The sequence below is a fragment of the Cyrtonyx montezumae genome, unplaced genomic scaffold, assembly GCF_038088225.1.
Source record: "Cyrtonyx montezumae isolate F1298 unplaced genomic scaffold, pur_monq_1.0 scaffold_3, whole genome shotgun sequence".
NCBI lineage: Eukaryota > Metazoa > Chordata > Aves > Galliformes > Odontophoridae > Cyrtonyx > Cyrtonyx montezumae.
The window spans coordinates 13,307,485-13,322,011 of NW_027072034.1; the positions used below are offsets into that span (position 1 = coordinate 13,307,485).

The 14,527-nt window shown below is 36.8% G+C and overlaps 1 protein-coding gene across 1 annotated transcript in view; it reads left to right on the plus strand.

The window, feature by feature from the left end:
• Positions 1 to 981: 981 nt before the first annotated feature.
• UCHL3 (ubiquitin C-terminal hydrolase L3) overlaps positions 982 to 14,527 on the plus strand; it is a 28,028-nt gene continuing 14,482 nt past the window's right edge. The window contains exons 1-4 of the mRNA XM_065744085.1: positions 982 to 1,131; positions 3,221 to 3,377; positions 3,548 to 3,633; positions 4,467 to 4,514. Of these exons, the coding sequence (XP_065600157.1) occupies positions 1,057 to 1,131; positions 3,221 to 3,377; positions 3,548 to 3,633; positions 4,467 to 4,514 (366 nt within the window). The 5' untranslated portion in view covers positions 982 to 1,056. The remainder of the gene's footprint in view (positions 1,132 to 3,220; positions 3,378 to 3,547; positions 3,634 to 4,466; positions 4,515 to 14,527) is intronic.

The window sequence follows — 14,527 nt, forward strand, 5'->3', positions numbered from 1 at the left end:
CTGGGTTAATTACAGAAATAAGAGAGGGAAAAGCCAATCCAAGTCATCTGCGCCTCTTTCAGGCTTCTTAAACTTCTTCAGTGCAGGTGTATCAATAAAGAGGTTTCTCCAAATAACATTGGTTGGGAAGGATGATGAAGCTTTTAAAGGAGCATGAGGGTTTCTTTCTGAGCACTGAGAAGCTCTTCGGTGCTGTGTGGGTGATGGAGCACTGGCACAGGCTGCCCAGAGAGCTGGGAATATCTCATTAAAAAATTCAAGCACTCAGGTGTTAGGTTATGGTTGTCCAAGTTTAATAGATGTTATAGTTGCTCTTTCTTTCCTTCTTAAGTAGCACTGTATTAGGTAACACGTCCATATGTTTTTTGTATTTTGATACCTAGCTGTAGTACAGGAAAGATGATAGGAGAGCTTTTGACTTAGTCTCTGTTCACAAGTTCTAAGGAAGCAACAGAACTACTTGAAGACCTGTGATTATTACTTAATTTTTGACTACTTCAATGCATGTTACTCTGTCATAGTTGCAAAGGATTCTTGATTTCAAAGGATGTAAAAGGACACCTTGAAAGGAAAGGTAGGAAAAGGTGTGCTCTTGTCTCTGCTCATAAGACCACTGAAGATCCCAATTTTGGATTACTGAAGCCCAGCACCTCCAGTGTAAGCAGCTGGCATGTAACCCATGATTTCCAGTTAAAGTGAATATTCAGTACTTGATAAGTGACAGAAAAAAAAACCTTTCAGAATGGGTGAAGTGCTATAATGCCACAGTAAACAGTGGGAGGAATATTCTTCCATTTCAGAAAGCTATTTAAGCTTTATATGTGACATGTAAAACATGGGGATTTAGCATGTCTTTGTCAGCACTATTCAGCCTGATTTAGCACAACTAAGATTTCAGGAAGTATGTGATGATGCATTGTATTTCACAATGTAAATACTCCATTATGCTTCCTGTGCATGTTTGACTACACACTTGGTATTACTTTGTATCTTCTCTTCCAGTTTCTCAAGCAGTTAGGTATACATCCTGACTGGCAGTTTGTAGATGTCTATGGTATGGAACCAGAACTGCTTAGCATGGTGCCAAGACCTGTTTGTGCAGTGCTGCTTCTCTTTCCAATAACAGAAAAGGTAAATGTTTATTTAATAATGAGCTGGTCACTTTTGTTGTAAGCAAAATGGGAATGAATACTTGGATGGGGGTTTGAGCAACCTGACATAGCAGAAGATAGCACTGGCCATGGCAGGGAGGTTGGGACTAGAAGATTTTTAAAGGTCCTTCCAACCCAAACTGTTATGTGAGCCTTGTGCCTTGGTGTCAGAATCAAAATGGGACTTCTTGATTAGAAGCAAACAGCAGAATGCTTCTCTCATAACTTTCTTTTGATAACCATATGTGTTTATTTCCAGTTTATCCTCAAGTGTTTTAACTGGAGTGGGGAAGAAGAGAAATATTGTTTTTTTCTTGCAGACAATTCAAAATCTTAAACTTCTCTCTGAAATGGCACAGTTCTATTTTAGCAGAAAGCTGCAATAGCAGGAGCAAAGTAAGAGATGGAGTGTGGAATATTATCAATAGCAAGCATTTCTTGAGTTTTTGGTTTGCTCCACTGATGAAACTTCAGTCATCAGTACCAGTATAGCTTTTATTTCTTGGACAGTTGGGGATCTATTTTTAGGATGGAAGAGTATATGCATTTTTGCTGTATGTATAAGTATGCTTTTAGGGTTGGATACCCTTGTTAGCATACAGATCATCTTAGGGTTATTGTCTAGTTTAAAGATTAAAGATTAGTCTGCATATTCACAGTGCAGTGACGGAGCAGTGGCACAGCTGCACAGAGAGGTGGTGGAGTCTCCTTCTCTGGAGATGTTCATATCCCGCCTGGACGCCTACCTGTGCAACCTGGGCTAGGGAGCTGCTTTGGCAGGGGGTTGGACTCAGTGATCTCTAGAGATCCCTTCCAACCCCTACAGCTCTGTGATTCATCGTAGGTTGTAGACAGAGTGGAATAGTGCGAGCGTTGGGCATTTTGATCCTATTCCAGTGAATGTGTATCAAGGGATAGCCCACGCTGAAAGGAGACTCTAGAGGTGATCTGGGTCAATCCTTGCTCAAAATCATATTTTTAGTATTCCTAGCAATGATTTTTTTTTTTGACAGGAAACAATTGGCAGCTGCATTGCTTCTCTAATCTGATCAGTATGATATATTTCATGACTTTTCCTTAAGACTTTTCTTATTAAATTGTTGATAAGTGGTTTCAATTTAAAATGCTTTCTGAATGCATTTGCTGTTACTCAGAACATTCAGAAGACTGAGATAAGCTCCAGTGTGCAGTCTTTATGCTGGAGAAGTCTTTATTACTGACTGAAGAAAAAAATTGTCAAGCGTTCGTTATTCTGTTCAACATTCAAATTTTTCGTTTATTGTAATTACATAAAAAGTACATCTAATTCAGTATTCTGTGTCTGCAAATAGACTGAGCAAGGCAAAAGGAGGACATAGCAACATCTTTTCTATCATTTATATTGGCTTTGCAGTGTTTTTTTTTCATCCGTTTCTATTTGAGGTGATAGCTCGGGGAGTACCTGTTGCACCACATTACAGATTTTCTTTGCTAGCTCTTAATCAATGGTGAGCTTTATGATAGTATTTGGGATTGTCTATTCAAACTAGATTGGCTTTATTACTACAGAAAAATGAACTTTTCCTTATTTTAAATGATAAAATGGCTTTTAAAGAGCCATTTTGAAGCTGCGAGCATTATATGAATCTTGCTTGAATATTCCTGGAAAAAAAATGCACTGTAAAAAGATGGAACTTGTAAGAATGCTCCATGCTTATTAGACATCTGAGATATTACTGTTTGCTTGATAAAGCTTTTGAGACCTCTACCCTTAAAAACTTTTTGTTGGTGTAAAGAGAGATGATGACAGGTGCTCAGATCAAGGAAATACTTTGAACATTCTTGAAATGCTGTTAGATAACACACATTTCAAAATGGTCATTTAAGTGGGACTTCTTTTATTTTTTTTTTAAATAGATGTGATGTTGAACTTTTCAGTTAAGCAAGTCTGCTTAAGCTGGTTCTACCACTTCTATTGCAAGATGTGTTTTGGTTTTATGAGGCAGCTGTTACTCATGCAAATTATTTTTGCTTGGGTAAAACAGCCAGTATCTGTATTACTTGAGAAAATTCTGAAACTTTCATTCTAGTATGAAACCTTCAGGACAGAAGAAGAGGAGAGGATAAAAGCTAAGGGGCAAGATGTCAAATCATCAGTGTATTTCATGAAGCAGACTATCAACAATGCTTGTGGCACAATTGGGCTAATTCATGCTATTGCCAACAACAGAGAGAAAATGAACTTTGGTGAGTGTTATTTGGTTGCTTGCTTGTTTTTGTTGCTGTTTTTTTTCTCTTACTGCTGCGAAAGGTATTGAAGGTCTGATGGGTTGTGTACTATTTCTCTGAATATTACTGTGCATCTCTGCTGAAGTATGATACAAAATATGTTAATGTGTCTTTTTTTTATATTTAAGAAACCAATTCATCACTGAAAAAGTTCCTAGAAGATTCTTTATCTATGACTCCTGAAGAGAGGGCCAAGTATCTAGAAACTTATGAAGTTAGTATCTTTCTATTTTTTTTTCTTTCTAAACATTTTAAGAATTATTAGAATTATTTACATGAGCAAGTGCTGTCTTTAGGGCTTGATCCAGAGAGTCACTTAAACAATCTGAGTTTGCATGAGCTGGTGATCAGGTGGTTGCTGCACCTGCTTTGGCAGTTGGAAGTATTTCTACCTGCCACCAGAGTTGACTGAAAAGGCAGTCCTGCTGCCTGCTTCCATTTCTGTCTTTAGCTCTAGCACTTCAGGGCACACAAGGAACCAGTTCAACTGAAATATAATCTCTCTTCCCTCATAATTCCCAACAATTAGATGAGCTAGCTGATAGTGTGGTTAGTTAGATCGTTGTTAGTGCTGATTCAGAGGATGTGACAGAAAGATCTGGCCACTGAAGGAAGATGAGAACAGTTTGCTCTTGCTGAGGGGGATGTTAAGTGTGACAGGGAAGTACTAACAAGCAGGAGCAGTAGAGATGTGATGAAATTTTCTGCAGAAATGTTGGATGTGAGATGTCCAATCACAGCTTCTACCTGAAGTGTTGTACTGACTTACGCCAGGATCTGATTTGAAACAAAACCACTGCCATTACTGTTTTCTGTGTGTTTAAGGGCAATGACAAACTGTTACATGTTTGAGTTGAATTGACTTGGAAATTTCTCTTTTATTAGAAGTAGAGATAGTTTGTTGTCTAATTTCTTTACCTGTCTACTATAAGCACTGAGCTGAAATAACTTAACTATGGCGTTTGGTTAGAAAGGAGAGTGTACATTGATTCTTAAATTACTTTAAGTATCTTATTTAAAATCTGATGAAATGTACTTTCATTTCAGGCAATTCGTGTCACTCATGAATCCAGTGCCCATGAAGGTCAGACTGAGGTATTCATTTTGTTTTATTTTCTTTTTTGAAACATTTGTTAATAGCTATTTTGTGTGAAATACAGTTTAAAATAATTGTATTAAAGGTTTATTGAGAAACTGAGATTACTGCCTAGTTTGCAGTATTGCATCAGTCACCAATTAGGGCATGAGATGAAGTTGTGTTGTGGAGGCAACAAACGACTGTGAAGCTTTACAGCCTTTGTAAGGCCTTTGTGTAACACAAATGATCTTTTCAGTGTTTATTTCACTGTAAGAGTGACAGCAATTGTGCTTTAATGAAAGTAGAGATTAGGATGCTGAGATGTATGATCCATAGTAACCATACAAATGAAACCTACATTGTGTGAGAGTTTGAAATGTTTTAGTTCAGGAAAAGAAATATCACAGAACTCATGTTATTTGTGTGCAGATATTATTTCAGATGAATTTTTTCTAATAGATATATTCATAATCTTTTAACCCAGAACATTGAGTTCCAATAAGTAAACAAAGAGACAAAGATCTGTTTTGGAACAAAGAGATTTACTGTGCTGCTTGATCAGTACTACACAGTGTTCCTTTATGTATGATTAAACCCATTCCTCTTTTACCCATAAAGTCTATGTACTCCCCGTGTTGTACTTTGCTGTACCTCATCAGATATGGGAACAGAGCTTCAAAAATTAAATCAGTTTTGAAAGGGTCTGTGTAACGTTTATTTTCACTGAACTGTAAGAGTGGAACTGAGTAAAAAAGCTGACCTGGGTGAAGTTTTGGGAAGGAGTGTATGCGGTGTTTTCTGTTTGTTTGGTTTTTTGTTTGGTTGGTTTTTATTTTGGATCCTCTTTGGGGAGAGGGGGAAGAGTTTATTGAAGTTCCCATGCCGGTTGGTCTGTGTTCAGGCTCAAAAGCAGAACAGTTTGTCATCCACTGAGAAGGCATACATAGGTTTAACTTTCAATATTTTCTCTCTTTTCATACTGAGGCAGTTCCACGTTTCTAATTCAGATTTTGGTGTCTGTTATACAGAAGAAAAAATCTGATGAGGTTGTTGGTAGCACTGCTTTGTTTGTTTTGTCTTTAGTGGCTCATTCACTTCCTGTTTTCTTTTTTCAAAGATCAGTGAGTGAAGTTCTTACTGCTTGTGGTGTATCTTCTACACACTGCAGAAGAAAGCAAAGCAGACCTTTCTGCTGCCCCTCATCCCACCATGTGGAAGCCTATATTTAGTCATTCAAAGTGAAGAGTGGTTGAAACTTAAGATAATTGCTTTAATCGTTTCTAATATTGATATTCATCTTCCTTTATGGTGGTATGAGTTGTTTTATTTTGTTTTTAAGCTCTTCTCATCTTTCCCTAAATCAGTCAGAAGGGTTCTGTATTTCAGTAAGATGTCACTACAACTTCAGGTTTCTCTTTGTCTTCTAAATGAGAGGTTCCAAATATTCTGGTCTCTTTTCAAACAGTTTTGGTTTTTTTTTTGGTAGGTATTCTTGGCAATCTCAATAAGAGAGTGGTTATGGAGGTTAATCTACATATTGCTAAAGACTGAATCTTCTAGTTAGTTTTTTAGTTTCATAAGTGTCTTATTTAGTTGTTTTGGTATACTGTCATTATTCCAGGGAATACATTACAGAAACTTTGGAGTGATTGAAAAGGAAGACACAAGGGCTGTATAATTACTGAGAATCTCTATAAGGATTCAGGAAGCTTCTGAGGAGTAATGAAATCCCTTAATAAGGGACAATTATTTCTTAGACTTCCACAAGTTAATTTGTATCCTGATTGAGATCACACAAGTTTTCATCTTTTTGTATTATGATAAAAGATACCGACTTTTTTCATAATAAAAATTTATGAGTTTGTCTCAGCAAACATATCTAAACAAAAATACTGAATTAATTGGGGCCTTTGCATATATTTACTCTTCCATTCTGTGTAACTGAATCTGGAAGTAATTCAATGTGAATATTCATTAGACTGATGAAAAGGTTTTTTCTGTCCTTCTGTTTCCAAGGTTGAAATAGTACAATAACTTGTATACGTGTCCTGGGACTATTTTTCTGAACACTTTTAATCCATTAACCGAAGAAGGAAGAAATAAACAAGTTATTGTACTGAAAGATCTAATGGCCTGAAGATCCTGTCCTACTATAGTGTGGTTGAGTTGGCAGTGAGGCTTCCCCTTTCATCTCCACAGGAGGAATTGCTTTGCTTTAAAGTATGGCTCTTTTTAAGTAAAGCAAAATATGTGAAATGTGAATCTGCTGACAGATGTAATGTAGGGTTAGCGTGAGTTAATCTTGTAGTCTGTTCCCTTCAGCAGAGCACCTTAACTGTTGATGTTTCATGTAATGATGAAGGGACTGATGAGCAGCATGCTCTTGAAGATGCTGAAGTTAATATATGCAGGTCATACAAGGATGTTGACTTGTCCCGCAGGGTAAGTTTCTTGCACTTTCGGATGAAGAAAAAATAGAATCTCATTCCTCCTGTGTATCTATTATTACTAGGGTTGCTTTCATGGGAATTTAAACTTCCTTTCAGAGCAGAAAGGACTTTGTTTTTCTGCAAGTAGTTCTATGCTTCAGGTAGGTGTTGCATACTCCTGTTAACTCAAATTCTTCTGAAAGTGTTGGTTAAACTCCGTGGTGAATAGAATACCTTCCCAAAATGAGAAGCACAGAAGTCAGGTTTGCTGGTTTGCTAACAGACTGTGCAGCTGCTTTCAAGATGCTGTTCTTCTGTTCCCTCACGCAAAATGCAGCGTCACACTGTTGATCATTATTGAAAAATAGCATCCTGATGGATTCTCCAGTGGTAATACTTTTTCTGGGCTCTGATTTCTGAGGTGTTCAATTCCACCTTTAATGCTGCTAAATGAAGTCTCTAACTGTTGATTTCTCCTGACAGTCTTGCTAAATGAGGAGGTTTTTTTTTTTTCAGTCGTCTCAGTAACTTCTTCATTTTTACACTTTGCTATTGGATTTTCTGCTTTTGTTTCTGTTCGTACATGTGGGTATTTCAAATCTGAAAAGAGGGCAGGACTACCTAGAAATAAAAGGTTAGAAGTAACATGAGTAAAGCAGTACAGTTCTGTCTTTCCAGTATCTATGTATTTCATTTGTTCAATTTTCCTGTCTGCAGGTAGGATCTATTTCTGCTTTAGAACAGCTGGTAATCAGACTTAGATTGTAGTTTCTGTGTTTTAAAGAAAAGTTCTATGTGGAGGGGGAAAAAAAAGAGAAAATAGCTATTTTGATATGAGTGAACTGTTGAGTTCAACAAGTGCTTGGTGTAAGGAAGAGAAGAGGTGCTTGTTTTGCTTCTGGCATTCATCATTAATGTGTAATCTATTTAGATGAAGTATTGTGATGAATTGCTAAGCAAATGGATTGCAAGTAACAGCTATAGAGTATATATATTCTGTCTTGATGGATGCGTTAACAGGCCTCCTAACCTTCATAGCTGTGATTCCTTTGCCTAGTTTAAAAAATAACCAACAAGAAATGCAACAACAGGCTTTTGTTCCTAGCCATTTTTGGTAATATATTCAAAGCTCTTGTGGTTAACTGTAGACTGTATTAGAAATGAGCGTTTGGGGGTGTTTTTTTTAATATTAAAATGTGAGTTTAAATGAATTTTACTTGTTTTTTGTTGTTTTTTCTTGTCAAAACACTGTAACATTTTCTTAAACTGGTCTTTTTTTTCTTGTTGCTCTTTCAGAGATGAAATCTTTAAGAACAGTAGAGCAGTTTTCATTTCAGTAATTAATTAATGGCTTGCAATGTAAAAAAGAATATAAATTTGGATTTGTCTTTTAGGCCACGTTTGAACCAGATTTGATTCAAGTTTTGTGTTAATGCTATTGGATTTTATGGCTCCATGACTTACTTTTTACTACACTGACACAAATAGATAAAACAGTGTTACATATATTTCTCTGTTTAAAAAAGATAGGGCCGTTCAAAATGGTTTGAGTGTAGCAAACAGGAGTATCACTGGGAATAATTCTGCTGGAGAAGCATGGTTTTGATCCTGGGGATTTCAAGGGTGATTTGTTTTCTGTTATGTGTTCCATTGCCAGTCTGAATGGAGGCAGTTCATGTAAAACTCTTGTAACATTCTCTTTATGCTGCTGGAATCTACGCTTTCTCAGGTGTCTGTAGTTTCATATGCAAAGGTGCCTAAAAAGGGTCCTTTTGATAATGCTGGATGGATCCAGTGGCTTCTGGTCAGAGTTTCCTGCTTCAGCTTTGAGCAGAAGTTTTAGACTTCTATTTTTTTTATTCCATTTCTTGTTGATGTTTTTGCCAGTAATCATTACTGTGCTCTTGGGATCTTCCATATCACTACTTCTTATAAAACCTTTCGCTTTCTCTCTCTTTCTCCTTCTAAAAGGCACTTGATGATCTTTTGGCTGATGTCTTCATTATTGTTTCTTATTTCTTTGGTTGGGCACATACTTCTGTTTATAATGCCTTGAATGTCTGAGGGTGATAGGAAATATAACCTTCTTCTTTGTAGAACTGCACAGTCTTTTAAGCTGGACTTTCTATTGTCACATCTTGCTGAGCAGTAGTTTCTTTTCTGTTCTTGTAGTGCCCTCTTCAGCAGTTCAGAAAGTGCTGAAACCCTGAGCTACCACAAACCTGAAGGTTTCTGATACCCTCTTATAAAGAGTGTTTGGTTATAAGGCAGTACAACCTGTGGATGCTAGAGCATCCATGCAAGCCATCTAATCTACAGTGATCATTAATGAAGAAGTAACAGCAAAATCTGAGGGGAAAAACTAACAATTACACAGGTTAGGATTGTTTGTTATGATTACCTAGAACAGCTTTTCTAAAGTTGAGAATATTACCTGTAGTGATACTTGACATAAGTTACCTTCTTCATATTTGATGATAATAATGTGGGTAAAAGAACAGAAAGTTCTACTCATGTATCGCTGACATCCATATCAGCTGCTTTGCAGAAAGAGGCATGTTGTAGCATACAAAATACTTTTCAGAAGTCTAATTGGCCTTTGGCCAACTAATGAAATTTAGAGAGTGATCTGTACTTTAGCTTCTGCTTTTCTGACTGCTTTGACACGGTTAAGTCTTGTTTAAATCCCATGTAGGTAACAGTTGATGAAGTTTTGGCCAGCTGTGTGCCTATGACAGTTTGAAATCATTCTGGATTATCAAGTTACTTTCAGGAATAAAAACAAAGTGCAACTAACTGTCTTCCATCAGCTAAGTGAAAGAGCTTATTTTATGATCTTGTAGGAGCTAACCATGGCAGAGAAGTGTTAAAAGCAAACTCAAGGGGCTTTAAGTATACTTGCATCAGCTTTTGCTGATGTAGACAGCAAATACTCAAGTAATTGTAGTGTTAAGTAATTGATGAGCTGTTTGTGCAAATCAAGGTATTGTTAAATGCTTGCACGTGGCTTCCCTTTGCACTTTTTATTTTAAAACTCAACTGGTAGAGCAAACATTTTTTTTTATGTCTGATGGTATTTGTGGCGTATGAAAGCACTTCCTGTGTTTAAGACTGAATGTTTTTTGGACAGGGAAGTTTTTAGCTTTATGGTCAATGCATTAGTGCAGCGTGTAATTTGCAGTGTTTAAAAAGTTTATTCTGGGCTACACTGTAATAAAGTAATGTTTCAAGCAAACAAATAAATGCAAGTTGATTTGTTAAAAGGACACTTGAAATGCCTATATACTTGATGCTGGTTGGAGAATAAGAGCCTCTGATTTTGGTAGTCTAAATTCTTAGGGGAAAGTCAGGAGCCTCTAGGATTACTCTTTTTTATTTATTTTTTGCTTCCATGGAGGGTATTGCTCCTGTGTTGTGTGCTGTATACATCTGTTTACTAACTGACAGCTCTGACTATGGGAACTGTATATGTGGCTGCGTGAGGCTGTGAAATGAGAAGACTGAGGTGATGCATATGAACTGCACCTCAGATGAAAGCAGTGTTCTTGCACCTCATTGGAATGCTATGAAAAAAACCCTTAACTTTTGTAAGACGAAATTGGTGTCTGGCTGTCAGAGTTAAGAACAGGTCTCAGATGTTCACCAGGAGCTGAAACAGTTGTGCCCACCAGTGTTCATAAGTATGATCAAGAATGTTTTTCGCATGAATTGAAATTGGCAGCCACTCAAAAAGCTACCCCAGCCTGACTTCTTCCTTGACTTGAACCATAACTGCCAACTGTAGTCTGTAAACTTGTTTAGTGCGTCCTGAAAACTATAATCCTGCTTGGAATGCACTAAGTTAGACTTTGATCACAGTAACAGTCGTTAACGTTGGCGAGAGCTAAGTAGAGTCAAGGCGCTCTGTTCTCGACTGCTGTAAAACTTGAACTTTCAAAGATCTCTGGGTCCTTGTGGGATTAGAATTTATTGATAGAGCAGAGGTATAAAAGAGCTTCCCTTTCACTCCTGCCAAGAACATGTGGGACTGATTTTTTTTTTTTAATAGCTCATATTCCTCAGTGTTTCTTCTGAATAATCCATACATTCTTGCAAAGAAACATTTGCATCTCTGGAGAATATAAAAGCAATTATACAGATCCTTGTAAGATTTTTGTCTCTCTCAGCGTCACAGAACAAGGACAATTGCCTTGTGAAAAGGCAGTGATGCTGCCTATAGCTTTTCCTTTTTTCAGCTTACACAGAAGTGTAAAAATAAGCTTACTGTAGTGGTAAGAAAAGGAAACTATTTGGCTAGTCTGTGACTCATTGCATTACCCTGTGTGACTGGTGTGTAAGTGTTTGAGGCACACCTCAGTCTGATTCCTATACCCTTCTGAGCAAATAACTGATAATATTAATATGGTATTGCTCTCAACTGTTATTCTGGGTCTTATGCTTAAGTGTGAAACCTATACAAAGGAACTCTGCTTCTTGGGATTCAATAAAACTATAGAGGATATTCGCACCCATTAAGTAGCCGGTGAATTCAAGTAACAAGTGTATGAGAAACAAGTAGAAGTAATAAAACGTTTCTACAGTTTTGCATCTCACATTTCTCCAATTCTTAATATTCTGATGCTGTTCTTGCCCTATACGTGTCAGAGATAGTAAGGAGCAGGTTCTTGGCATGCTTCCTCTCTGACATGTTACAGGCTGGTGGTGCCTGAGTTCACACTCAAGCTTTTTTCTTCAGGCAGCAGAGAAACTGCTTTGGCTCTCTTTTCATCCAGTCACTAACCTAGGGGGAAAAAAAAAAAAAGCTGATGGAGCTTAACATCTTTAAGACAGTTACCACTTTGCTGGAGCTAGTTGGTAGGCTAAAATTACGCAGGCAACTAATGTTGCAGCAAGCTGCTTTCCTTGTGGAAAGGCTAAAAGTATGTAGTTGGGTTTGCAACAATGCTGTTCAGTGGATTTTAGGAAGGAATACCCCCCAGAGTAAAAGCTGTTTGAAAAAGCAAGTTAATCTGGATTGTACAGAGCTCCCCAAACTTTGAGTGTTTTTTTTTTTTTGTAAGTCTACTAATTTTTGATCACAGAAGTCACCATTGTGATAATCTAGCTTGACTTTTGCCTTACTTAGGCCATAGAACTTAAACGTAGGTCTTGAAAGACAGATAAATGATAACTAATTTTGGAGGGGCTTTTTGGGTGCTCTGATCTTAGCATTTTTGCTTGTATTTAAGCTACGTCTTTATCCGTACATATAGATAAGTAATGCTGTCAGAATACTGTCCGTTCTTAATCCTTTACTGAATTGAAATAAAGAGCACTGTGAAGATTTTTTCCTTACTAGCAGTAGAAGCACTAATGAAATGTACTGGGGCAGAAGTTGTTCAGCTAGCAGGTACAGCCCAATTCAGTTTGAAAGCTAGTCCTGCTTTCAATACGTATTAATGTTGATAATTGCTCTGTGAATGCTGAGACTGATGACTTTTAAGGGAGAAAAGCATGCATTGCATGTAGTGTTGCAATACAGACTCTTTACTATGTTAAAACCAATCATAAGCAATTACTTTAGCAAAGCAAAGAAGGCCTCAAAAGTTGGTGGAAAAACGAGAGAGATAATTTCTGAATATAATCTTAAAGCTATGATAACTTTTATGTTGCCTTTTTGGCCAGAAAAGTTATTTCTTAGTGTCTTTTCAACATTCCTCTGTCTCTGCTACAGGGCTTACTGTGCATGTAGTATGTAATATGGCTACAAGCAGTTTGTTGGGAGCAGGAGTTATGTGATTATGGATGGCTCAATTGAGCATAAGAAGAACACGTGACAGGGCTCTCTGATCCCAGAGTTGTTCATATGCCTAATTCTGAAAATGAAGACTGGGACTGTATTTTATCTGCTTCTATTTCCAAAGTTTCCGGTGATGGTGATATGCAGTCAGACCTCCTTTGATCTCTGTCCTGGCATTTGTTTCTATGCAGTGGTAGTACCTTGAAATAGAGGAAAGAAGAAAGTACTGGTTCCAGCATAGTTTGTCAGTTGTTAGACGAGGATGCCTCCTTAGAGGCTGAGAGAGTGAGGTGGCATAGGCTTTCTACTGAAGGAGTGCCCTGAACTTGCACTTCCAGGTGAATAGTTTTTTGTAACCGTTAGAAAATTAATCAGTAATAAATATTTCTACTTGGAAATAAATGGTTATGCAGCGGCAAACACCACTCAGTTCTGTCAGATCTTCACTGCATTATGCATGAAGTGACAGATTGTCTGGACTAAGCACACAGATCTTTTTTAGAGCCTTATAGATTTGGATATGAGCTGGGACCTGAGCTACTCAGCATTATTAAACATTCAGATTTCTTGGGGCCTGTGAAAACTTTACAGCATGTGGGATTTTTTTTTTTTGTTTGTTTGGTTTTTTTTGTTTGTTTGTTTTTGAGATCTTAAATTTAAAAGGTTCTAGGCTTTAATAGCAGCTGTACATAGAAATAAGTTTTGGAGTGGGCAGAAATTGATTTCCTGGACCTTCTTTTTGGACCTATTCCTTGAAAACTTTTAATTCTTCAGTCTATAATGCAAAAATACATTGCTATTAAGTTAATGTGCTTACTGGTTTATCTAACAAAAATGTTGAATTCTGTTTCATGCTTTTTCTCCTATCGCTTGAAATATTTGAAATGTTATAATTTTCAGCACTAAAGCATGTTCTCATGATATTTATTTTTCATCTTACGAAGTTACTTTAATTCTTTTATAGCTGTTAATGAGTCTTGTCTGGATAGAATGTTTAAGGTTCTGATTTGTCTTCCACATTTTAAATTAAATGTGACGCATACTGCTTTGTATCCTTTATTTGATTATGTGTATTTAGCATTAATTTCATATTAATACTGGCATGTAATTCTCTTGCAATATATGTATTTTTAATATTCAGTTGCAAACAACTTCAGCTGACAACAGCTTAATTTATGCTCATTATTAAAGCAGTGACTGGAATTTTATGGCCATTACAGCCTTAATTAATTAGAATCCAATATTAACTTTGCTTTGGCAGAATTCCTATTTGCTTTCTCTTGAAATTTCAGTCTTACAATGCAGAAGTACATTTTCAGTGGAGAGAGAATTTCTCTTTGTCTGATTGATCTCACAAGGATATTAAGCAGTACAGTAAATAAAACTTAAAATGATTTGGTGAATGGAAAGTTAAAATGAGGAAGAAGACTCATCTGGAGATGATAAGCCATTGGTGGTAGTTGCTTTATATAACTAACATATATATTATAATGTAAATTACAAAGTATCTAATGGCTACTGTACTTCATCTGTATGTTTTTCTGTTTCTTAAAAGTGCTGTCAAAGCGGAATTCTTCTTCATACAGTTACGCTTTGGGTTGGAGACTTAATACTTGTCCTCTTCTACAGAGCTGCTGAGATTCAGAACGCCTGAAAATCAGAATTGGGGAAGAAAAAATTTGGAGAACTCGGTTCTGTGGACAGTCTATGAGACTTGTTAATACTTCATGTTTATCTCTGAGCCCTAAAATTCCTTCTGTACTTGGTGCTTCTTCTTCATGAAGAATTCTGATGTGTGTCCTTGTGTTTTGAGATCAGCAAT